Source organism: Ailuropoda melanoleuca, chromosome 4, assembly GCF_002007445.2.
Source record: "Ailuropoda melanoleuca isolate Jingjing chromosome 4, ASM200744v2, whole genome shotgun sequence".
In the NCBI taxonomy this organism is placed as follows: domain Eukaryota; kingdom Metazoa; phylum Chordata; class Mammalia; order Carnivora; family Ursidae; genus Ailuropoda; species Ailuropoda melanoleuca.
This window is the reverse complement of record NC_048221.1, coordinates 24,568,967-24,593,461: the sequence shown is the minus strand read 5'-3', so window position 1 is coordinate 24,593,461 and position 24,495 is coordinate 24,568,967. Positions and strand designations below refer to the sequence as shown.

The following is a 24,495-nucleotide window of genomic DNA, read 5'->3' as shown; positions in this document are numbered from 1 at the left end:
TAACGTTTTGAGAATTGGAAAAATGGAACAATCCTGTCTATTCGTGAGTATCAGCCATGGGAGAACACACAGCCCAAGATCCTTAACAGACTTAATTGGAAAAAGTACTTGGGCTTTTCTTTGTGAAAACCAAGAAGGCTGAGAGCTTTGTTTTGTTTTTAAACACAGGAGAAGAGTCAGCCGTGTGTGTGTGTGTGTGTGTGTGTGTGTGTGTGTATATGTGTGTATCTCTAGGTTTTCACTGCATGCGTGTGTATATTCCAGTCTGGAGCAAGGAAAGGCATTTAAAAATACATTAAATTCACTCAGGCCAGTTAGAAAAGTTGCTATTACAATATATAAATATGTCAAATCTATAACTGTGTACCTTAAACTTAGACAATGTTATATGTCAATTCTATCTCAATTTTTTAAAAAAGTTGCTGTCTGAGAAACAGCTCCTATAAATGCCCTAACACATCTTTATCTTTAGTAAGTGAATGGATTTTCTTGGGCATGAGGGTGGGGGAGTGGAGGAGGGGTAAAAAGGCGCTTAGATGGAAACTAGAGCTCTCAGTTTGATAAGCAGAACACATGGTAACTTGGCATAGGTTGGCTCCATGTTAGAACTCAGAAACCATTGTCCCTTCAGCTTTCCTTTGGGGAGCGTGAAATTAGGAACATGTGTGCTGATTAGCAACATGTCAGAGATGAATCATGATTACGGCTTTGGTCTAGTACACAGGCCATGCTTTGGAGTAGTGATTTCCTACCTCCTCGAGCAAATCTCTCTAATTAGCTTAAGATCTCTGGGTCTTTTTGGGCCGATGCAGTAATTGCTGGTGGGAACACACGGCCCTCCCCCAGAGCTTGTGTTCCCGACGAGGCATCCGAGCCCTCACCTCCCCAAATCAGACAGCTGGCACCCTTCGTTCCTGAAGTTGGAAAGTGAGAGAGAACAGCTCCCGGGAATGTGGAGAAGAATATCTTGAATAGATCCAGACCAAGCTGGCTTTGTGATTTATTTGCCTTGTGTTTTGGGTTTGCCGGCATTCTCCTCAGCTTACATCACCTGGGGCTTCTCTGCTTTTTGCTGACTTCTTCCTCCCCACTCCATCCCCTCCACCTTTTTTTTTTTTTTTTTTTGAGTTAAAGCTTTGAACTGAAGTGGGATTGACTTCCTTTACGAAACCATCTGAACCGAACCTGTGCAGAATAAATTGACCCCATGTTCTGCCTCTTGCCTTCACCTTGTCCACTGGTCAGAGACAAAAGTGTCAGTCCTGTTGTGCATTTTAAGCCTCACAGAGCTGTCTGCTATCTTTTACATCTCATTGACACACTGGAAACCCAAGGAGGAGGAAATGTTAGGGAAAACAGAAAGAGTATACTGGCCTTAGTTTTTTAAGTAGTTGCTCAATGTACTTTTAAATACCCGTTATCTCAGTTCTTTCCGATGGATGCTCTTGTTTAAATTTTCACCCAAACTCAGTTCACGGAAACATTACCAGCTTTCTGAGAGGTCCTTCCTTAACTGATTTGGAAGCAGTCTTGTTCAGGCCTTACTATTTGACCTGCCTTCCACTGGAAGGGGGTTACTATAATTAGCACAGTCCTTTTCAAAATGCATTTTTCCAAAATGGCAGCTAAGCTGTTCTGGAGCTGGATTGGAAATGTTGCTCTGGGAAGTTGGTGTCTTCAATGGGCTTAGAACCTCCAAGGGCCCCTCAGGAAATGGGCCCTCGGATGGCTGCTCTTTGTGGGATCCCTGCCTGTGGCTGTCTTTGTGTCCAGCCCTTTGCTTCTTTGCCATATGGGTGGAGCATGGTATGGGTTTTGAATTTTATTCCTTTAGAGCACTTATGGCTTATCGTCCCCTCCCCCTTTCTGGAGTAAAAGATGTTTTCTCCATTATGTTCCCATTTGCTGCTTCCGTCCCTGCTCACCATAGAGTGTTCATTGCAGAGCCCCAGGCACCTGGGGCTTGCTTCGCAGCTAGCATTGGAACAAATTAAAAGCTGCCTGAAGTACAGCAAATGGGGGTAGTTAATTAAGAATGTGACACCCTGAGGCCACAGCATTGGCATTTATAGATTTTAAGTAACAGGCAACAAACAAGTATTCTTAAATTAAATATCAAAATAGGTATAGTAGCTAAAAGCTTAGAATTGTTCGCTGAAAAACAGCTTCCAAAGCCATTGTAAGTTGCTTATCCATATTCTCTTAGTGTGAGTCCTGATTCCAAGCCCATAAATCACCCTGTCACATGAAGCTAGGTCCTCTTGGGTTCTTGGTGTACATTACCTAACTTCATCATGAATTCATTTATTCAGGCAGGAAACTAATATTTATCAAAGGCTGACTATGGGCCAGGCCCAGGACTGTGGTGCAAGCTGGGGGGAGGAAGAGGGCATAGGACAGCTACCCTGGTCCCTTTGACTTCAGTCTCTCCCCATCTGATCCATCCTGAGCACTCACCAGAGATGGGGGTCACTGTTCCCACCAAGACCATTCCATGGTCTGGTGGTTAGTGCCCTTCTCACCTTGCCCTGACCTGTCCCTCCATCTGCCAGACCCCCAGGTCTGGATGCTGACACCAATCAGATCTGGAGATGCCCCTTCCTGCGACCATTTCTACTTTACATCACCCCCACGCTGCACAGCTCTCTCCTTGCTTATTAGGGCAGGAATCTTCCCAGGAATGGTGCCATCACTCTTTCAGTGTGTCACTTGCTGTGCAGAGAGTTTGATATGTGTCATCTCACATAGTCCCACACTAAGCTTTTCCAGGAAGTTTTATTCAAACACTGTATAGAGCTCAGCGAAATGAGACTCAGGAAAGTGTAGACGCTTGTCTAAGGTCACACAGCTTGGGAGGGGGAGATTTGAACACACATCTGTACAGCTCCAAAGCCCATTCTGTTAACCACTCTTCTACTCCAGATACATCCAAGGCTAGCCCACAGAAGCCTGTATCTTGGATGGCAGATTCTGCAGCAGCCGCTTTGATGGGTCAGTGTCCCATGTCTGCCTGCAGCCAGGGTGGGATAGAGCTGCAGTGACAAGCGATCAGTCAGTCTGCCCTGGGTGTGAGAAGGTGAAAGCGACAGTACATGGACGAGTGTGGCATAGATCCATTTCAACCACACTGCTGCTTGAAAGTATATGTATGTATTAGCTTTCAGTTGCTGCTGTGACACATTATCACGATTTAGTGACTGAGAACAGCACAAATTCACTATCTTGTAGTTGTTGAAGTCAGAATTTCAAAATGAGTCTTCTGTGAGGCTAAAATCAAGGTGTTGGCAGGGCTGGCTCCTTCCGGAGGCTCTAGGGGAGAACTGATTTTCCGCCTTGTCCAGCATCTAGAGACCGCCTACATTCCTTGGCTCACTAGTCCCTTCTCTCTCCATCTTCAAGTCCGGTAGTGTAGCATCTTTAAATCAATGTTGGTCTCTCTGCCTTCTGCTTCTGTGGTCATTTCTCCCTCTCTGACCTTCCTGAATCCCACTTAGGAGGACCCTGGTGATTACATTGGGCTCATCAGGATAATCCAGAATAACTTCCCCATCTCAAGTTCCTTAAACTTAATCACATCTATGTAGTCCTTTTTGCTGTGTAAAGTAACACAGGTTCTGGGGATTGTGATGTGGACATGTTTTTTTTTGGGGGGGTATCATTCTGTCTACCACACAGTGTAAAGAAAACAGTAGTGCTTTGTGGACTAGCCTGGGCACACCATTTCTGATGGGGTTTCCGAGGGCTTGGGAGCAATAGGTGCATCATTTGGGTGTGAACTGAGGACAGCCTGGTGGAGCATCTGTCTGTTGCATGTGCTGAGGACGCGTGCATGGGACAACTTCCAAGAGTGAAAGGTCTTCCAGTGCACACGGGATCTGGTCCTTGCCATGGAACTGAGCTCTGTGCTCTGTTGCCTCTGAGCTCAAGGACGAGGCTTGGTCACAGGGTCTTTTGGTCTCTGATTTTTTGTGGAATTAGAAGTACCATTTTGCATGTACATTGGCAGAAGTGCCATGCCGGTCAAGTTGTAGGGATGGACTATTATACCCCCATCAAGTGAGTATGCAGGCGGGTCTTATGTGTCAGGAACGTAGTGTGATGGAGCTACACTAAGCCGGAAAGCCTATGGAGGGAACAGGACCTGGCTGATGGGAAGGGCATTCTGGGATATGGAAGTGCTCCAGAATACACACTGAGCAGTAATGCAGTGCCTGGAGGAGTCTGACAGGTAGGGAGGGAAGTGACTGAGAAGATAGGCAGGAGCCACATCAGGAGTGTTCTACAATGGACAGGGAGCTGGTGATGGGCTTGGAACAGAGGAATGAGGGCAGATTTGCACATTAGGAGATCACCTTGGTGGCTAGAGCCCATGAAGATTAGACCCAGGTCTTGTTCACGGCCAACTGGCCAGCCCTGCAGGGCCTGGGTGAAGGTGGAATGCTCTGTGGGTTGTGAATCAATGCTGTACGCAAGCCTCACTGTCCTTTGAGGCCAGCTCACTGGACCCCCTTCTGAACAGCTCTGCATGCAGCGTAGACCTTATTTGGAGGGATTTAGGTTCTTGTCTGCAGGATATAGCACATGTCACTATGTTGGGCTTCTTTCCACAATACATTGCTCATTGCAAGTGCCCGATAAATACCGGTTAAAAACATGCTGCTATGGGGTGCCTGGCTGGTTCGGTCTGAAGAGCCTGTGACTCTTGATCTTGGGGTCGTGAGTTTGAGTCCCACATTAGGTGTAGAGTTTACTTAAAAATAAAAATCTTTAAAAGAAAAACATGCTGCAGTACAAATATAGGGAAAACAAGAACAAAGTGAAAAGCCGAGAGTCCTACAAGTAAGGTGACTGGTCACCCTGACTGGTCAGTAGAGTCCTACATACTTGAGAGCGTGCTGTTTAAATGAAATGCATTTCCTTTTGAAAGGCGCTCCCTCTACAGGGCTTCACGTGCTTCTCCTCAAACCCCTTTCCCAAGGGAAAGTTGTGCAAATTATCTTTTTAGGAAGATAATTGAGGAGGCTCGGACCATGTGGAGTGAAATGACCATGCCCATGGTCACCAGCAGGAGGATGGAAGGATTAAGGTACTTACCTTGACCCCTTGCATTTTTTATTTCCTTCCACAGGCTCCCTTTTCTTCTCCCTTCTAGTCCAGTTATCCTTCCTTCTTTCAAGCTTCTGGGGTGTGCTGTCCTCCCGCTTGAATCATCCTTTGTGAGGTGCTGCATGTGGCATTTCATAGGCTGTATGCTATCTTATGGCTGGCTCTTCACCCTAGCTACACACACCTTGGATGTCACACTGAGAGTTCCTGGAGGGTCAGGGTGTGATTTGAAATTCATCCATGTACTTTGCATGTGATCCACATACCCCGTTAGTCTCCTTTGAAGGAAGGAGTTGCTTTGCTCCTGAGGACAGGGACTGTGGCTGTTTTGTTTACCACTCTACCTAGCATAATGTCTGGCTCATAATAGATGGTGAGTGATTTTATATCCTGGGGCTTTGTAAGGGAGGAGAAGGGTGTGGTTTTGTGTGTCTTGGGCATTTCCTAGGGGTTGGGGGGAATGGCATTGTCTCCTGCTTGGTCATGTGACTCGGGTCTTGGCCTTCTGGTAGTTGGGCATCCTCTAGGGGCACACGAGTGGCCTTGTCCCTAAGGAATTATGGAGGCATTTAGGATTTTAATAAGAAAACCACCCTTTCCAAAGCGTTTCAGCTCAGGGGAGGAAATCCAGAATGAGTCTTGTGTGTGTGGGAAAGGGAGGATGGGAACAGGAAAGCTGGAGAAGGAAAGTGCATCAGGAAGAAGGGGAACCTCAGTAGATCATGGGCTAGTGCACCCTGTTGTTTTAGATTTCCTGTTAGTGCTTATTTCTCACTTGAATTAGAATTGGGGAGGGGGATGTGTGCACGCTGACGTGCACCCCTTTCTGCACAGCTGTGCCTTCCTAAGGTCCATGTTTATCTGAGCTCAGGGATACAGTTTCAGTGGGCATGCCTGGCGTCAGGACAAGAAGCGTGAACATGCCTCCAGCATATGGATGTGATGGGGTTGTGGCCCGAGACCCTGGGCTCCATCAGAAGTGTTCTGCACATTGTGTCTCAAGTGACAATTGCCCATTAAATACCGGGCTGCCAGCATATGGTTTTCCCCAGCATCCCCTTTGTTGAGTGGAAACTTTAGCTGTGTGGTTAGAATATTTTCCCATCATTTAGCGTTTCAGAATTAACTGTTTTGGAGAATTTTGCAATTAATGCTGAATGGCACATTTGCAGATTATTACAGAAACAGTTAAACCAGAGTCGGCAGATCTGTAGCTGCTCTTTCCCATGATGGATAAGTGGTGGGTTAGGAGAAGGCGGGGCAAAGGGAGGATTCCGGTGCTCCCTCTGTGGATGCTGTAATTAAAGTGGGGAGTCTGGCGGAGTCGTTATCCCTGCTATTAAGAGTGCAGATGGCTAACGGCCACATCACCAAGAGTTAGAGTTAGCCCTTTTAAAGTCTTTTTTCTTTTTCTTTTATGACCCACCCTCTATAGTCCAAGCATAGGTATGGATGCTGTGAAGAATTTTCTCATTAAAAGTAATGGCTTATTCCCACACTCATTCCCGGTCTTGGAATGAGAAACCTGTTTCCTTAGACTTGAGGAATTGCCTATCTGTCGTGGCTTAATAGAGCTTTTGGACGAGAGTGTCTAGTAGGCGAATTTTATAACCAATCAGTGCTCAAAGCAGATCCAACTGGAAGGGCTCCAGCTGGCAGCTCATGGTCTCTCTCCCAATTTTACTGTTAATGAATTATTATTTAACCCCCAAACACAGGACAGCATGCTCCTATTGTCTTAGAGGAAGTGAGTGCTCATGATGCTCTTGGCCTGGCAGTTAGGAATCTCCTGGGCTGGAGGGAGGTTGGCAGCCAGTGGGGGAGAAGGGGCGCAGGGCAGGTGGGAAGAGTGGTAGATATCACTCAGTGACTGGCATGACCCTGGGTCTTTGCAATCTTGTGTGCATTTTGACTCTATGGGGATGTGTGCTGGAAAAGCAAAATTGGCTTCTCTCCTCATCATGTTCTCTTGTTTTCCCACAGGGAGTGGGGCCGGCCAGCAGGAACAGCGGGCTGCACAACATCACCTTCAGATATGACAGTAAGTAACTGGCTCCACCGCCAAAGAATGGAGCCCTTTCAGTGATCTAAAGCTTCCGTAGCTATGCTTCGTCAAGGACACTGCAGGTCCTGGGGTTGAGGAATTTTCTGAACGTGCTCAGGTTTATCAATAGAGCTAACGTGGCTCAGTCTCAATTAAGCCACTCAAGTATTTGGGAGCTTAAATAGGTCAAGTGTCCTCCATAGCGTTGGGAGAAGTTGTGTGTGGAGACCTCCCCTGATGTCTTCAAGACATAACCATGTCCTTAAGAACAAAGGCAGATGCCTGTAGGGGCCCAGCAGGGAACCAATGAGGGAAGCTACTTAAGTGCAGGGATGCCAGGGAACCGTAGGGACTGTGGACAGCCCAGACCGCCCAGGTCTGGTCTGAAGGGAGCGCTGGCTTCTCCATTCCAGCTCCTTGTGGCCTTGCCCCTGAGTGTAGCCCCGTGTGATTTGCAAGAAGAAAGAGAAATTGGCTTTTTTTTTTTTGGTTTGCACATTTTTTAATATTGGGATCTATTTAAACATGTTCACAAGCACAGAGTGGGCCAAGCGAATGTGTGTCCCATATTGGCCTGGGGGTCTCCAGTTGGCCATCTCCGTGGGCCTGGGTTCCAACTCTGATGCCCTACCTGTCAGCTATGAGCTGTGCTAGACCACTTGACTTCTCTAAACCTAGGTTTTACGTCCTGTAAAAGAAAGATTAGTTTCTTCCTCAGCATCATGTTGAGGCTTAAATGAGGTAATGCTTTTAACTGCTCAACTCAGTTGGCCTGTGATGTGCACTCAGTAATTGATATCTGCCAATATTAGAAGTCATTCCAACCGAAATTGGAATACAGTGTCTTTCTGGCCCTTTCTCTCAAGGAAGTATGGCTTTATCTGGCTGACTTGTTTCCTGAAGGCAGGGTGGGGTACTTTTTTCTGATTAAGAATATAGAATTCCCCCTCAGCAGCTGCTTTCATGCTAAGAAGGTAATTATATAGAATTGTGAGCGTTTTAGCCTTATGAACCATAATTTATACGTAAAAATGTTAACAAGAGGGAGCTTGACTCCTGTTCGGTAATTCCTGACATTTGATTCATCTCTTGGAGAGGATTGTGAATCCATGTCAGTAATAGGTGTGGGTCACAGGGAGGCCTCTGAAATGATCCCTGCTAAAGCAAGATTTTTGAGGTCGTATATACCATCTAACAATTTTAAGATACAAGTATGTATGTCAAAGTTATGCCCACAGTTGCTGACGTGGGTACCTTAAGTTAACCAATGGGGACTTAACATTTGAAACAGACATTTCATGTTAATGGTGTGTACACGCTCTGGGTAAATGTTACAATGCTAATGAAAGATTTGCAAGTCCAGGATACTTAATTCAGCTAAGTAAAGACATGTGTAAGAGATCTCTCTTTGAGCTACAAAGTTAATTTCTAATATATGCTCTTGGTCCTGGCAGATCTTGTATTACATTCAAGAGCTCAAAATTTTCTGGTCAGCTGCAAACAAGTATTTACAGCTCTAATTTAATATGGGGTTTTGTGAAAGAGGATCTGTACCTGTAAAACTTAAAAGTATCTTATTGTTTTCTTCATGGAACTAAATATTTGGCCCACGTGCTTGATGCCTGTCTCTTAGTCATTATTTTCTTTCTTATTCTTCAGCATTTAATTAGAATTTAATTCGCAACTCGAATTGACTCCCGAGACATCTGAAGCTTGGTTGCATTTTGGCAGAATGTCATTTGGGCATAATTTTTTGGTAACCAGAATCCAAAATGTTAGAGTTCCTAATAATTGGATCCAGGTTTGTGTAAAAAAATTTATTCATTGTTTTCCATTGAAAAGATATTTCTTTCTCTCTTCCACAAGGAAGTTTCTGTTGTTGCTCTGTTGACTGGTTACCAGTTCTGTTTGAAATAGCTAAGAACCAATTACCAAGTTTTCACCAAAAGCCCGAAACTACAAAATCTTATTTTTCTACTCCTTTGCCATTTGATGTTACAAAGAAAGAAAATGTCTTGCCGTTAAGTCAAAAGTGAATTTCATAGGTCTCCATGTCTCCTTTCACGTTGCATTTCTCATTTCTTCCTCAGGCTCTGAGGGGGTAATGCCTGAGTAGGTTGTAATACATTTTCTTAATTCTTAGACTTTATATTTGCATAATTATATTTACAGAAACCTGGAGAGTGCTAATTTTGGCATTAGAAATGAACAAAGGAGAAAAACCATGATTTGCTTTTATTCACACATCTTTTCCTAAAAGCTATTTAAGTCAGAGTTTTCAATAAATGTTTGAACTTGGGGCTCCTGGGTGGCTCAGTCGGTTAAGGGTATGACTTCGACTTGGGTCATGACCTCAGGCTCCTGGGATTGAGCCCCACGTCAGCCTTCCTGCTTAGTGGGGAGTCTGCTTCTCCCTCTACCCCTCCCCAGCTCATGCTCTCTCCCTCAAATAGATAAAGTCTAAAAAAAAAAAAAAAGCTTGAACTTGACGAATATGGTGGGATCTTGTCTTTTCTTTTTTTAAATATTGGGAAGCTAGTTTCAGCCAGGATTTTCTGCGGGCTGACTACCTCTGATTCAGAACTTACTATAATCATCTCTGTGCTGAGGATAGAATGGCAAGAGCCATGCATGAGCCATCCAAGGCTGCTTTCTGTCTTGACCTGGGGCTGGTCAGCAGTGGAATCCGAAGCCACCCAGCTGGTCTCTTAGCTGCAAAATATTTCCTCATTTGTACAATGTGGGTGTCAAACCAGATGTTTAAAGAAAAATTTTTTTCAATCCTAAAATTCTCTTGTGCACCCAGAGAACACATGTTAAATGCTTTGAGAGTCAATTTTCATTAGAAGTAGAATTTGGTTTTATTAATTATGAACATCTTTTCAATAGAAGTAATGTTGAAATGTAGAGGTGGCTGCTTTTTGAGCAGATGGAGTTTATGGAACGGGGTCCTCCTCGTGCGGTTAAGGCAAGAAAGCTGGGCCCAAAGCAGTGTGGGAGCTGGGAGTTACCAGAGAGGGAGAGGGGGCATTATAGTGCATGTGTGTTGAACTTCAGTAAGAAATGTAAAAAGGAGGAATGTTATGTGCACATTAAAAGGCTTGCATGGATGTTTTTTACAAGTTGATAGTAGTTATCTCTGTGTGGTGGGAGGGCATGGATGACTTCTACATTTTTCTTATGTTCTTTTATAATTTTCAAATACCTAGGGAACGTTTTTAGTCATAAAAATGGGAAATGTGGGGGCACCTGGGTGGCAGAGTTGATTAAGCATCCGCCTTCGGCTCAGGTCATGATCTTGGGTCCTGGGATGGAGCCCCACATCGGGCTCCCTGCTCAGTGGGGAGTCTGCTTCTCCCTCTCCCTCTGCCCCCCACCCCTCGTGCTCTCTCTCACACACTCTCTCTCTCAAATAAATAAAATCTTAAAAAAATGGGAAGTGTGTGGTGTGGTGTACAGCAGGGACAGTACAGCAGACTCACTGAGTTTAGAAAATCCCCCTGACTGCTTCACCTTAAAGTAAAACACCCTGACTTCAGAGGCATCACGAGTCGGTTCAGACATTTGATGGAACTGAGGACTTTTTGCAGCAGATACCAACGAGAGTTTTCCATTTTAATTATTGAGAAAGAAGTGGAGATGAAGCAGTGTAAGAATCATGAGTTGGTATTTGCCAGGGATGGCTGGTGGTTCTCCCTGCATGAGAGGCCAGAACAGCTCCCGGCCTTTCTCTGGAGTCCTGTTCTGAGTCTGCCTGGAAGCTTCCGGCAGCTTTGTAGGATCCTGTAGACTTTGAAGGTATCCTTAGCAATACCAGGTGTCACAGCTGCTCACGTGGTCGTGTCTGCATTGACAGCTGGCAGTTAATAACGTCCTCAGACAACATCAGAGAATTTGTCTTCATTTTTTGAGTAACGTGGAGCCCTTTTCATTAGGTTTGCCTTGCGGGTGTCTTTGCTAACACATGGTGTTTGGGAATGGAAGTTTTACCTTTGAGTGAAGGTATTTGCTCATCACGAAGTCAGTAAGTCCCTTTTGTAGGTACTAATCGGATTGTTTAACAGTCTCGCTGTGAGCCATTCCCTCGTGAATCCCATCCTCATCCTGCTTCCTTTTCCTGCCTGCTCACCTGGCCTCCAGGTTTCTTCTAAAAGCAAGCCCCAGACTACTTAGCCATTTGTTTTGTTTCAGATCACTCTCTAATGCTGAGAACTGATTGAACTGATGTAAATAATTATTGATATAGGTAAAGTGTCATAATAGTAAAACAGTCAATGCCAGACACACAAACTGTATATGTATGAACACGTACAGCCCCACAGTGCGTAATCCTCCTCGTGCTGTCCTAGAACTTAACTCGAAGGGTGGGCAGTGGGGTTGGTGCTATAAGTAAGTCCCTCTGCAGCATCTTACAGTTTTCCTGACAGTCAAACTTGGACGTCATATGTGGACTTTTGTGGCACACGTCTTCAGACAGAATGGATTTGGCCACCTCCAGACGGCTCTGTGTGATTTGAGAAGATGAACCTGGATCTCAAAAAATAAATGTTTTAATCTAACTGTTCTTTGTTCTCCCAACCCTCTAGACTGTACCACCTACTTGAATCCAGTGGGGAAGCATGTGATTGCTGACGCCCAGAACATCACCATCAGTCAGTACGCTTGCCATGACCAAGTGGCAGTCACCATTCTTTGGTCCCCAGGGGCTCTCGGTAAGTGGTCAAAATGGAGTCCACCATGTGGCCGGGGTGGGTAGTGACCAGTGCAGGGGTCCCAAGGTGACAACCTCCAGGAGCCAGGCAGGCCTTGACATAAGTGTAGCTTAGGTGTGCTTGGGCCCAGATACACTGCGTGCTTTGTTGCATTTACTTGCTGGGCATGCAACAAGCTTGACGCTGGGCTTCATGGCTCATCTTTTATTCGCTTGGTTATTACTGAGAGAGAAGTAGGTTTGCAAAATAATAGTGTGTGGTGATAAATCACATTGAACCCTTGGCCCCTTGGTCTCAGCAATTGTCGGGGGATAGGTGACCTGTCCAAGGGTGTAATGGCCTCAGCATCCAGCATTGGCCATCTCTGCGCCCACAGGGATATCCATGTATAACACTGGCACATGGTGTGAGTTTTCAGGAATATTCCAGTTTCCACAAAAACTCATAAAATCATTTTTTGAAAGAGTTTATTTATTACTTGTCAGAGAGAGAGCATGAGCAGGGGGAGGGTCAGAAGCAGACACAGACTCCCCACTGAGGGAGCCCGATGCAGGACTCGATCCCAGGACCCTGGGATCATGACCCGAGCCGAAGGCAGACTCTTAACTGACTGAGCCACGCAGGCGCCTCCATAAAATCAATTTTTAAATGTTGCCAACTCACTGAAGTTGTTTAAACAATGTGGGCTGAAAAAAGAAACAAAATGAAGAAACAGAAAAAAGCAAACGCACATTATCTGGCCAGATTCAGGGTAGGGCAGAGTCTGCTTGTCCTCTTTAACAAGTTGATGATCTATCAGAGAGGATGGGATAACTGGGTGTGGGACATGGGCAGGGCCCATTTGTTCAGATGGGCCTGGGTGTGAACCCAGATTCTACCTTTTACAAGAGGCTAGTCTAACCGTTGCTGGCCCGGCTTCCCCATCTGTAACACTCCCCCATCGGTAACATGCAGATGACTGCCTCTTGGTTTGTTATAAGATTTCCAGACACACACACACACATGCAATATATTTCTAGAAGAGTTTTTTTCTTTTTTTCGAATTTTTATTTAAGAAATCTCTACACCCAGTGTGGGGCTTGAACTCATGACCTTGAGATCAAGGGTTGCATGCTCCACTGACTAGGCCAGCCAGCTGCCCCTAGAAAGAGTGGCTATTGGGGCACCTGGCTAGCTCAGTCAGTGGAGCATGTGACTCTTGATCTTGGGGTTGTAGGTTCAAGCCCCACATCGAGTATAGAGATTACTTTAAAATAAAATCTTTAAGAAAAAGCAAAATGGGAGGGAAAAAAAAAAACAGTAGCTACTGTTATCATCATCAGAATCTTGTCCTAAACCTGCTCCTTTGACATTGCCACTGAATCTTAGAATTAAAAAAAAAAAAAAATCTGGCTAAGGGAAAACTACAATAAAAGCCTGGATTTCTTCATCTGAACAGGATAAGTGTCAGAAAAATCAGACTGCAGGAGAGGTGAGTGCAGAGCGAGGGAGGATAGATCAGACCCATGGGCCTGACTCACTTATCCATGTAAATACTGCTGGGTCTGAACGCAGCAGGTTTTCCAAAAATAACATTATCTTAACATTTAAAGATAAAAACATTCTCTGTGGATGAAGGGGAAGTGGTCATTCCATGTAAGGCTATACAGTGCAGGGGCTGGCCTGACAAATTTCAGTAAGGGATGTGAGAGTGTGGTTGCAAAACTAACAGGTGGACCAGTGAGGGCAGAATGTGGTGCTTTTCCTGCACGATGATTTGTGGGTGGACAGGTTCTGTCTGTTTCTGTGAGGTTCTTTCAGGTTCTATTAAGGAAACTCGTTGGGAGACAGAAAAATGTATGGGTTAAGAGCGCGAGCTTACAGCCAGACGCTCCTGGGTTTGAATCGCACATCTGCTGTTTAATTCCTGTGTGATCCTGGGCAAGTTGGTCAGTGTTTCAATAGCTGTTTCCTCATCTGTAAAATGGGGATGATATCTTCTTCCTGTGGGTGTTAGGAGGATTCATGACTTGTAAATGATGGAAAGGAGCAAATACGTTCCATCATTGGAAGCTGCTCTATAAAGTTGCTACACATGTCACTACAAGGCTTTCAGAGTATTGTGATAAAGGTGTTACTGTGATAGATTTACATTTGCTGCTTCTACCGCACCCCCCACCAGACTTGGCATGGTGATTTTCCAGGCTGGTCTTTTAAAAATAAGGACAGAACCACCCACGCCCACTTCAGCTGATGAATTTTTATGAAACTGTGAGATGTACAGCCTTGACTCAGATTAATCACCCAGCTTTTGTTAAACAGGAGCTCTAGGGACATGGCATGAATTAAATCTTAGTATAGATAATAAGTGTTTGTTCAACCTTTTTTTTTTTAGTCTCAAAAGGCAAGTTCCTGTGAGATCTGCTAACTGGTCGCTGGTCAAAGACCTTCGATATTATTAGCATGTCTGAATCTTGGGCTGTGGGTCAGCTGGCTCTCACCCCCACAGGAAGCTTTGTACTTGAAATGCAATGTGGCAGTCGCTGTCTGCCCATTCTACACTGTGACCCCTGAAAATGTGAAGCTCTCATTGTAACTCCTTTGCCCTACTCACCATGAAATATACATTTTTCATCAAATAATTACAGGATTGGAGACCTGTTCAAAGAAGATTTCCCTGTCCTTTGCTATCAATAATTTTCCCACCTGGTTTAATTGCACTCTATGTCATTACTTTTGCCCTGCGAGGGGAAGGGTTGAAATTGTCTCCTTGTGTAGCATTCAGAAAGAATGTGAAATCGATACCGCGCCAGTTGAGGCCGGCTTTAGGGATCTCCAGCTGCAGTTGGACCGCTCCAGTTTCCATGGGATGCAGAGTGCTGGTACTGGCTCTTGTGATCAGCAGAGTTTAATCCTCAGGTGGCAGGAGGCTGGGCTGGTGCCTTTCAGCAGCACGGTGGGCGTCTCGGGGCCTCTGAGGGCTGTATGAAGAGCACACACTGGGCAGCCCTTGGGTGTCTGCCTTTCAGCCCTGATTAGAGCAAGAACTGCTTTGTAAATCACATAGGCATTCTAAACTATTTAATCTGAAGCCTAGGAACCCCTTGGGTGCAGACACACACTTTGTTGGGAATTTCATGCATGACTCAGTGAACCATGCCAGCAAATATAGGACAAAAACTTAAAGCGGAAACATAGTTTGGGGGGAGTCCCTAGTCAGCTTTGGGAATTATCATCAGCTGAATACACCTGTCTGAAGACCTAGAAATTATATATTCCACTGTAGACTTTTAGGTTCAATTGTGACTTGAGCCTAAATATTTGAATCCTAATGTCACAGAGGCAATGGGCATTTGTGAAATGGCTGGCTGGATTAGAGCTAATTAATTAGTCATGATGGGACAGAGAAAATCACCTGGCCTGTCCCAGAGGAATGCAGGGCATGTGGTTTTTCCTTTCCGTAAAACTCGGATATTCTGGCCAAAGTTAGAATTCCTTTAACTCTTATGTAGGTGGAAAGGACGGTAATTTTGCAGGAAGGAAAGTGTGTTCAAAGGTAATTAGGTCCCCTTTTCATAAAAGCTTTCTGCTTTGCTTAGGCATCGAATTCCTAAAAGGATTTCGAGTAATACTGGAGGAGCTGAAGTCGGAGGGAAGACGGTGCCAACAACTGATTCTAAAGGACCCAAAGCAGCTCAACAGTAGCTTCAAAAGAACTGTAAGTCACACGCAGAGAATGTGCTCCTGAAGACACGCCATTGTTCTGGGGGTCTGAATGGTCTATTGAATGTCTGTGAAAATGGAGAAGGAGGGGCTGTGGGGTCCACCCCTCCCACCAAGGTGGGCGAGAAATAGCTCGGCAACACCTCAAGCCTGCTCCACGCCCAGAGAATCCCTCCAGCACCTCTCACTGGTAAACACACCTCTCGGGTTACACGTCCTGGAAGGTGGCTTTGTGCTCTCAGGAGTATGTGAGCTCTTCCCCACCAGCTTTGAGGTTCCACGTCAACCAGCCTGGCTCCCTTGCCGAAGAGCAGGCAGCATTGCCGATCTTTTATTTCAGTTAAATGTGGTCCAGAAAGTAGACCCCGGGTCTGGAAGAGTGTGTGGGGAGGACTGAAGGTCTGATGTGTAGGTGGAGGGGTAGGTGATTTCTTCACGATATCGTGTCTGTTTTTATTCCCTTTTAGGGAATGGAATCTCAACCTTTCCTGAATATGAAATTTGAAACGGATTACTTCGTGAAGATTGTCCCTTTTCCTTCCATTAAAAATGAAAGCAATTACCACCCTTTTTTCTTCAGAACCCGTGGTGAGTATAGCCTGCTTGCCTGGTTCCCATGGGGAAACCGCTCCTGATTCTAATGACTTTTCGAAGAAATATATTCAAGAGTCCACCAAATACTGGTATGAAACCAGGATGGTGAGGAGAAAAGCAACCAGAAAAAGTATCCAGAAAAGCAATTCTTAGAATTAAGATTTGGCCTAGGCAGAGTTCATCTAATCAGAGACACCCACACACCCATTGTTCAAGAGTAGACATAATGCTTGATTTTTTTTTTTTTTTGGGTGCCGCTGCTGGTAGATATCCATATATTAAAACCATTTGAAAAAAAAAAAAGGACTAAAAAGTAGGCAGAGCATGAAATAATTCCATCTTTTTCTACCTGTCATCAGGAAGGTGGCTTCTGTGATGGTCTATTTTCAGAATTACATTAAGACAGTTAATCAGTAACCCTGAGATTGCCTCTTTCTAGAAAGTTTTTTGTTTGTTTAACATCTATGTGTCAGGCCCTATTCTAAATGCTTTCTAAATACTGACTCAGTGGGCGCCTGGGTGGCAGAGTGGTTAAGCGTCTGCCTTCGGCTCAGGGCGTGATCCCGGCGTTCCAGGATCGAGCCCCACGTCAGGCTCTTCCGCTATGAGCCTGCTTCTTCCTCTCCCACTCCCCCTGCTTGTGTTCCCTCTCTCGCTGGCTGTCTCTATCTCTGTCAAATAAATAAATAAAATCTTTNGGCCCTATTCTAAATGCTTTCTAAATACTGACTCAGTTTACCCCCATACCAACCCTTCAAAGAATTTAATCTTCCCATCTCCACTTATTAGATGTGGAATTACACACCCAGCAGTTAAAGAGCCTCTGGAGGGAGCTGGGATTTGAACCCAGAAGTCTGACTCTGGTGTCCACACTCTGCAGGCAACCGTGCTGAGTTCCCTTTGCCATCTGTTCTGCACGTGGTGTGGTGTGTCTTTCTTCAACCTGAATCCCTGCTTTCCGATTTGGTGCCCCGACATCTCGAAACCTGCAGCTGTTCCCTCTTGCCTTCCTGGTCGGGCTTTCCGTCTGGCATTCCGAGCCCCCAACGTGACAGCCCTTCCTACTCCTTGTTGTCGTCCTCCCCCTCTGTGATGTTTTTTTCTCAACTCCAGAACTCATACTCTGGTTGTTTTCTTTTTGCCTTTTTTTTTTTTTTAAAGATTTTATTTATTTATTTGACAGAGATAGAGACAGCCAGCGAGAGAGGGAACACAAGCAGGGGGAGTGGGAGAGGAAGAAGCAGGCTCATAGCAGAGGAGCCTGATGTGGGGGCTCGATCCCATAATGCCGGGATCACACCCTGAGCCGAAGGCAGACGCTTAACCGCTGTGCCACCCAGGCGCCCCTCTTTTTGCCTTTCTTTTCTTTCCTTTTCTTGTTTTTTTAATTGTATTTTCTGTGCAGCAAAGTTATTTTATAACAGTCTCATTTTCTTAATTAAAATATAATTCCATAGGGTAAAGACTATGTGCATTTTACAACGTCTCAATGCCTGATGCATACCAGTTAGCATACCAATTAGAGGATTCAAATATGTTTGTGAAAAGCTTGCCTTAATCAGAACTAGCGTAATTTAGGATTGATTTTTCCCAGCGGAATCAATGTGTCTCTTTGGGGGTGAGGCAGAGGCGGGAGACGCGGTTATCACTGTTTCGGTGCTCTGTGATCCTGATGCTGCCTTTGCTTTTCTTGGCGTTGTATGGACATTTGCCAGAGGGTTCTCCCTGGGCGAGCAGTGTGGCATCCTGGACTAGCTGTTTGGCCTCTCTCACTGTGTTTTTATCACATTGAAGCCCTGCTTCAGTGGCTTCAATTGGCTTTGGTGCTACAACTTGGTAGATGTCTCGATGCCAGTTTTAGACCCCATCCGATGATTTGCTAGCAAAGGTCACAGCAATCCCAAGACAGTTACCTGAATCACTCCAAAGTTCTCTTGTGCCTAAACAACCTTGTACAGTGGAGCAAGGGCTGGCTTTATTTCTGTTTACAAATAAACCAGAGCCTCCATGTGGCAGTAGCCTGAACACGGTCCTGCTGCCCTTGGTTGCTGGCCTTGAAAACTCTGTCATGCTTGACAAACTTCAAGAGTCTGGGTGCCTTGACACTGTTTCCATTTATTTGGCATAAAATGAACTGCATTCATATTTTTATATTGTACAATTTAAATGTTCGTAAGATAGAACTACACTGCACGGAAAATCACTGCTGAATTGATGTATCTTACATTTTATACTACCCAGCACCGTGCATTTATATTTTATTGAACTAATGGATGAAGAAAATGTCCACCTGTATAAAAGTAAAAATATGCGTCTTTCTTCACAGCCTGCGACCTGTTACTACAGCCGGACAACCTGGCCTGTAAGCCCTGTAAGTATAGCCATTCCTGTCCGTCAGGTCTTGCCCGCACGGTGGTGTCGGGGTGGCCTCTGGGTGCTCATCCTGGGTCCTTCCTCCTCGCAGTCTGGAAGCCTCGGAACCTGAACATCACTCAGCACGGTTTGGACATGCAGGTGTCCTTCGATCATGCGCCCCACACCTTCGGCTTCCGTTTCTTCTATCTTCACTATAAGCTTAAGCACGAAGGGCCTTTCAAGAGAAAGACCTGTAAACAGGTGAGCTGCTGTGTGTGCATTAAGGAATACTACACGTTTGTTTGTTTAAGATTTTATGTATTTGAGATAGAGCACAGAGGGAGAGGGAGAGGTAGACTCCGTGCTGAGCAGAGAGCCCAATGTGGGACTCCGTTCCAGGACCCCGAGATCACGACCTGAGCCGAAGGCAGACGCTTAACCGACTGAGCCACCCATGTGCTCCTACTACATGTTTTAAAGTGACCCCTAGGCACCTGGAATTTGGGTGGTTTGACGTGAACACGAGGCTTTATCTCAGCAGTTGGTAGATATTCCAGAATGTTATGTCTCAGGGACAGCCCTCAGTCTCTAGTTATGTATCTACACCCCAGCTATCCCAGTGGTGATGAAGCTTGGGAAAGGTATTACCAAGGAGCCAAAGAATTAAGTATTTCTAGTTCATTCTGCTCTATTTTAAACTTGAATTGGGTGCTCACTGTGTGCCAGCCCCCAAGCTTTATGCTTATTGAATCCTTACAACTCTATGCAACAGAGGCTGCTGTCACCCCACTTTACAGATGGGTGACCCGAGGCTCCATAAGGTCACCTGGCTCGCTCAAGGTCACACAGCTAGTCAGTGGAAAAACCACATCTAGGAGCCAAGACACTAGGACTTCAGTGCCTTACTGATTTGTACATATAGACCAAAGTTAAGTAGAAACTCAGCAAGCAAGTTCTTAAATTGAGGGCGGTCAGCAAGAGGGGGAAATATCTTGTGGAAGTGCACAGGACTGCTAGGTGACCTCTAGAGAGCACCAAGAGAGGTTTTTGGTCATGATAGCAGAACCTAGCGCCTTCCTAGACATGCTTCTATGTTGTTGAGTTGTGCTTTCCTGCGGGCTCTCACCTGTCATTGACCTGCTCAAATCAAAATTACGGTGCATAAAATATGCACAAACATGGGCATGTAATTTCTTTCCTCACCCTTTCAATAAGTAAAAGGTATTCTAACTAGTTTCTTTGTCTGCAAATGAAATAATCCTGCTGAGGGCACCACTAGCTAAGTATAGACCATGATGGGGGTCCTGGGCTCTCCCGGGCGTTTTTATCGGGGTGAAGTTCAGAGCATGTGTAGCAGATAAACATGGTTGCTTTCTGCTCTAATTGATGTATTCTGAACATGGTCAAGACTGGAGACAAATCTCGTTCAGCTCTGGGGGGAAAAGAGAGGTCCAGATGACCCTTATCCAAGAAGAGAGTTTTAAAAGTGTTGTGGTGGCGTTTCTTTGCAGGAGCAAAATACAGAGACAACCAGCTGCCTCCTTCAAAATGTTTCTCCTGGGGATTATATAATTGAGGTATGTATAACTCAAGAAAGCCCTATTATTAATTCTACAGAATGAATCTATTTCATGAAGAATTCCAACTGTTTACAACACTAAAATTTCAAGCCATTGAGGGTGTGCACAGTTATATTTTTACATGGCCCTTAACATGCTTTTTAAAAAGTTTATATGTAATCAGTCTTTGATTTTTCTCATTCAGCGTTTCAAATATTTCATATAAATATTTTTATGAAACCATATAGTCCACGTAACCATGATTTAGAATTCCTGTACAATATTCCTTTATAGGGGAGGAAGAAATTCTTTCTTTCCTCCCTGGGTTCTTCCAGCTGGTTTAGGAATTAAATTGATACAAGAGAGATTAAGGGGAGAAAAAAAACCAGAGTCTTACTGAGGGTGCACAGAGGCCCAATAATGAAATTGGAACCCAAAGAAATGACAAAGGCAGGCACAATTTTTATGCTTTTTGGACAAAGAGATAATAAATTTGTGAGGAATTGATAGGATAAAGAAAATAGATGTTTGGGAGCTTTAATTAGTAAGGAATTCTAAGTGGAATTTAGGCTGAGATGATAAATTAGGAGCAAGGTTTGTTTCCAGAAGATAATAAAAGGAACAAGGTTTGTTTCTACGGTTTTCTCGACTTTAAAGTCCCTATCTCAAAGGATGTCATTTTTACTTCTCAGGACAGTGAGGGGATTTGTCATAAGGGAGATCTATTTCCTGCTTTCAAGGGGACAGAGGGAGGGTCTGAGTGTCCTGACACTACTTCTTTCTCCAGTAACTTCATTACAAAATATTTATCAGGCCATTGTAGTATGTACTGGGGCAAACTGCCCTGGCCCCTGCACTGTCCACAAAAATATGTTCTTAAAGATTTAGATTTAAAAACTTTTTATTTTTATTTTTTTGAAGATTTTACTTATTTATTTGTCAGAGTGAGAGAGAGAGAGGCAGTCAGAGGGAGATGCAGGCTCCCCACTGAGCAAGGAGCCCAACTCGGGACTCAATCCCAGGACCGTGGGATCATGACCTGAGCCAAGGGCAGACCCTTAACAGACTGAGCCACCCAGGTGCCCCTAAAAACTTTTAGTAGTAAAACAGAAAGGAAAAGTTCTGCCTATTATATCTGCCAGTACTTTTCTAGGACTCTGCTGACATTTTCTGTGTCAGTATCATGAAGTTCTAAATACCACTGAAAAAAGCAAGCAAATGATACGTTTTTCTTCTATTATTTTAGATTATTTTTCCAGTATCAAACATACTACAAAAACAGGAATAAAGTAAAAATAGAAAACTAAATGAAAAATTTGTCCATAGCCCTGCTATTCAGAGACAATCAACGTGTCTTAACATTTTGGGAGAAACACTGGTTGTCTGACATGGTAGCAATATGTGGTTTTGAACGGACACAGCCTCCAAAAGCATTAATGGCGGCCAGTAAAATTAGTGGTAGGATGCCATTGTAATGGAAGATTGCTAGAATGTGGAACTCACTAGCTGAATTCATCAATGAATGAACAATGTTTGATTCATGGAAGGTGATGAGGTTGAGAGTTTTGAGTTGGTAAAGCAGAGATTTATCTGATTTACTGTCTAGTCTCGGCTCATAAATGATCATAGGCAGCAGCTCTCCTTCCTCCTGCCCCCACTGTCCACAGATGGAAGTATGAATGAAATCTGTTGAGATGTTATCACTTAAACAAAATAATGATACAGCGTCCTCTGTTTTGCAGCTGGTGGATGACACTAATACAACCAGAAAAGTGATGCATTATGCCTTAAAGCCAGGTATGATTTTTTTTTTTTTCTGTGTGAAATGTTGGCTCTGGACTACAGCAAACCGTGCTATTTGATACTTTCCGTCCTTCAAGGTTGACAAAATCAAAACAAAGCATCTGAATTCCTCTCTTTTAAAAGATGTTCCATCAGGGGCGCCTGGGTGGCTTTGTTGGTTGAGTACCCACTCTTGACTTCAGCTCCGGTCATGAACTCAGGGTCGTGAGATCGAGCCCTACATTGGGCTCCATGCTGAGCACAGGGAGTCTGCTTAAGATTCTCTATCTCCCTCTCCCCCTCACTGCCTCACTCTCTCTTTAAAAAAAAATAAATGTTCCATCAAAGCTGACTTTCCTTCCATCCTAACGTTGATGCCTGGAAGACAGAGGCCACTGTGGTTGGTGTGTGTGTGTATGTGTAGCTGGGACTTAAATAATCACTTGTCCTTGGAAGAAAAGTGGAAGGTGAGGTTTCCTAGGGCAAAATTCTCCCTTACAAGTATCTACTGTCCCAGTGACTCTAACTATTGCATTGTATTCTGCAACTCTCTAAAGGGAATCCTTTTATAATCACCAGGCCAGTACTAACCAGAGAAATGTAGTCAGGGGTCCCAGAACCTGTTACGCAGCTTATGAGGGATGCCTGGCTGGCTCAGTCGGTAGAGTATGCGACTCTTGACCTTGGAGTCGTGAGTTCAAGCCCCACATTGGATCTAGAGATTACTTAAAAGTTAAAAAATCTTTAAAAAAAAAAAAAAAAAAAAAAAAAAAAAAAAAAAAAAAAAAGGGAATTCTCTTTGAACTTGTGCTGCATAAGTTTCAAGCCTTCTCTCTGACATTTCCCAGTGCATTCCCCGTGGGCTGGGCCCATCAGGGCTGTGGCCATCACTGTGCCACTGGTTGTCATCTCGGCATTTGCGACCCTCTTCACCGTGATGTGCCGCAAGAAACAACAAGGTATCTCTTTGTGTGGTGTGTTCCCCCCAAGTTAGCAGGCCATGGGCCAACAAAGGGAGCCCTTGGGCCCTTGGTACCCCCCCCCACCAGAACCGAATGGGCATCTGGAAGGCCACATAGGTCCTGTAGTTCCTAGCATTAAGATGCTTGACTTTTAACCTCAGGAGCCATGAACATGAAGCCATAATTCTATTCCCAAACTCAGGATAGTAAATTCATGAACATATATGAAGTCTAAAAGTACAAGTAAGGGTAGAGGTAGGGCTTGACTAATAAAAGTTAGGTGTCAGGAGGGAACTTTCTGGGGAGCTTGGCAATGTTTTATATCTTGATCTGAGTGCTGGTTACACAGGTATATACTTAGGTAAAAGCTTTACTGAGATGTACTCTTAAGATTTATGCACTTTACCTTTGTAAGTTATACCTCAATAAAAGGGTTTTCTTTTCTTTTTTTTTTCCTAAAGAAGGTCAGCTCTGTTAGTGCTTAATTGGTCTGGTAGGTACACTTGGTTGCAAGACCTGCTTCTGGGGGCTCTCTGCTGCCCAGAGCGGTCCCGGCAGTTTTCTCGGCTTACCCGAGGTCACTTGTAGAGAAAACAACCCATTGTGACCATTTGTTGGTCCACTGGAGAAATCAGCTGTCCTGTTTCCAGTGGGGACCCCAGGGGCTGGGGACTGGGAGAATCAACAGTTGTTTCTCGAAGATGGCATTAGGTCCTGAGTCTTAGGGCACAGGACAAAGCATTGCCTGTAGGCATCAACCCTATCTTCTTTTCCAATTTAGAAAATATATATTCACATTTAGATGAAGAGAGTTCTGAGTCCTCCTCGTACACCACAGCGCTCCCCAGGGAGAGGCTCCGGCCGAGGCCAAAGGTCTTCCTCTGCTATTCCAGCAAAGATGGCCAGAATCACATGAACGTTGTCCGGTGTTTTGCCTATTTCCTCCAGGACTTCTGCGGCTGTGAGGTGAGGAATCTGAAGTCTCTTCTCTTCCCCTGGGCAGGATATATGCTCCCGTGCTCTCACTGCTCTCTCCCTCCCTTCCAGGCCTCCTTGGGTGACACCTGCCCTCCCCCAGAGCCTAGCTCCCTTCCAAATTGGGGTCAGCCTCACACTCCTCCTTCAGTCTGTCCTGCCCATCCCCACCACTAAATGTTTCCTAACCCTGAGTCCTACCCCTGACACACTCCTGCTCGGAAGACTTTCATAGCCTACCTGGCAGGAAGTTTGATAAACATCAAGAGGTTGCATGCAGGGAAATGGCATGTGCCCTGGGAACATGCAACGGGAGTGGGGGCAGGTGGTCACTCAAGACATCTTGGTGAGCCTTGACGGGTCAAAGAGGGGATGGAAGATCAAGTGGGTTTAGACAATACTTTGGAGGAGTTTTGCTAAGAAGGGAGAACAATAATGTGTCAAGGACTCAAATGGTCTGCTCTGCTTTCTTGTCTGCTCTCCTGAGTTAAGCTATGAATATGTAGCTTTTCTATAATGTCATAGTGCTAATTTTAGAGGGAAGTTAGAAGCTCTCCTGTAAGGTACACTGTTTCCTACCAATGCAAGAACTGTACAGTACCTGTGTAATGACTTACTCGTGCTTCGATACTGCCTGCTGGTAGACTTCTTAGTCTCTCCATGTGGCAAGGCTGCCCTCTAGTGTCTATAACACCTACTTACAA

At 44.8% G+C, this 24,495-nt stretch overlaps 1 protein-coding gene across 2 annotated transcripts in view; it reads left to right on the top strand.

The window, feature by feature from the left end:
* IL17RD (interleukin 17 receptor D) overlaps nucleotides 1–24,495 on the top strand; it is a 65,465-nt gene that overhangs the window by 33,340 nt on the left and 7,630 nt on the right. Inside the window, exons 2-11 of one of the 2 annotated variants that reach the window (XM_034658498.1) lie at nucleotides 7,090–7,147; nucleotides 11,737–11,862; nucleotides 15,441–15,559; nucleotides 16,032–16,152; nucleotides 18,485–18,529; nucleotides 18,623–18,774; nucleotides 20,025–20,090; nucleotides 21,815–21,869; nucleotides 22,703–22,813; nucleotides 23,619–23,782. In XM_034658498.1, the coding sequence (XP_034514389.1) occupies nucleotides 7,090–7,147; nucleotides 11,737–11,862; nucleotides 15,441–15,559; nucleotides 16,032–16,152; nucleotides 18,485–18,529; nucleotides 18,623–18,774; nucleotides 20,025–20,090; nucleotides 21,815–21,869; nucleotides 22,703–22,813; nucleotides 23,619–23,782 (1,017 nt within the window). Of the gene's footprint in view, nucleotides 1–7,089; nucleotides 7,148–11,736; nucleotides 11,863–15,440; nucleotides 15,560–16,031; nucleotides 16,153–18,484; nucleotides 18,530–18,622; nucleotides 18,775–20,024; nucleotides 20,091–21,814; nucleotides 21,870–22,702; nucleotides 22,814–23,597; nucleotides 23,783–24,495 lie in introns of both variants that reach the window. The other variant, XM_034658497.1, reaches the window with a different exon arrangement.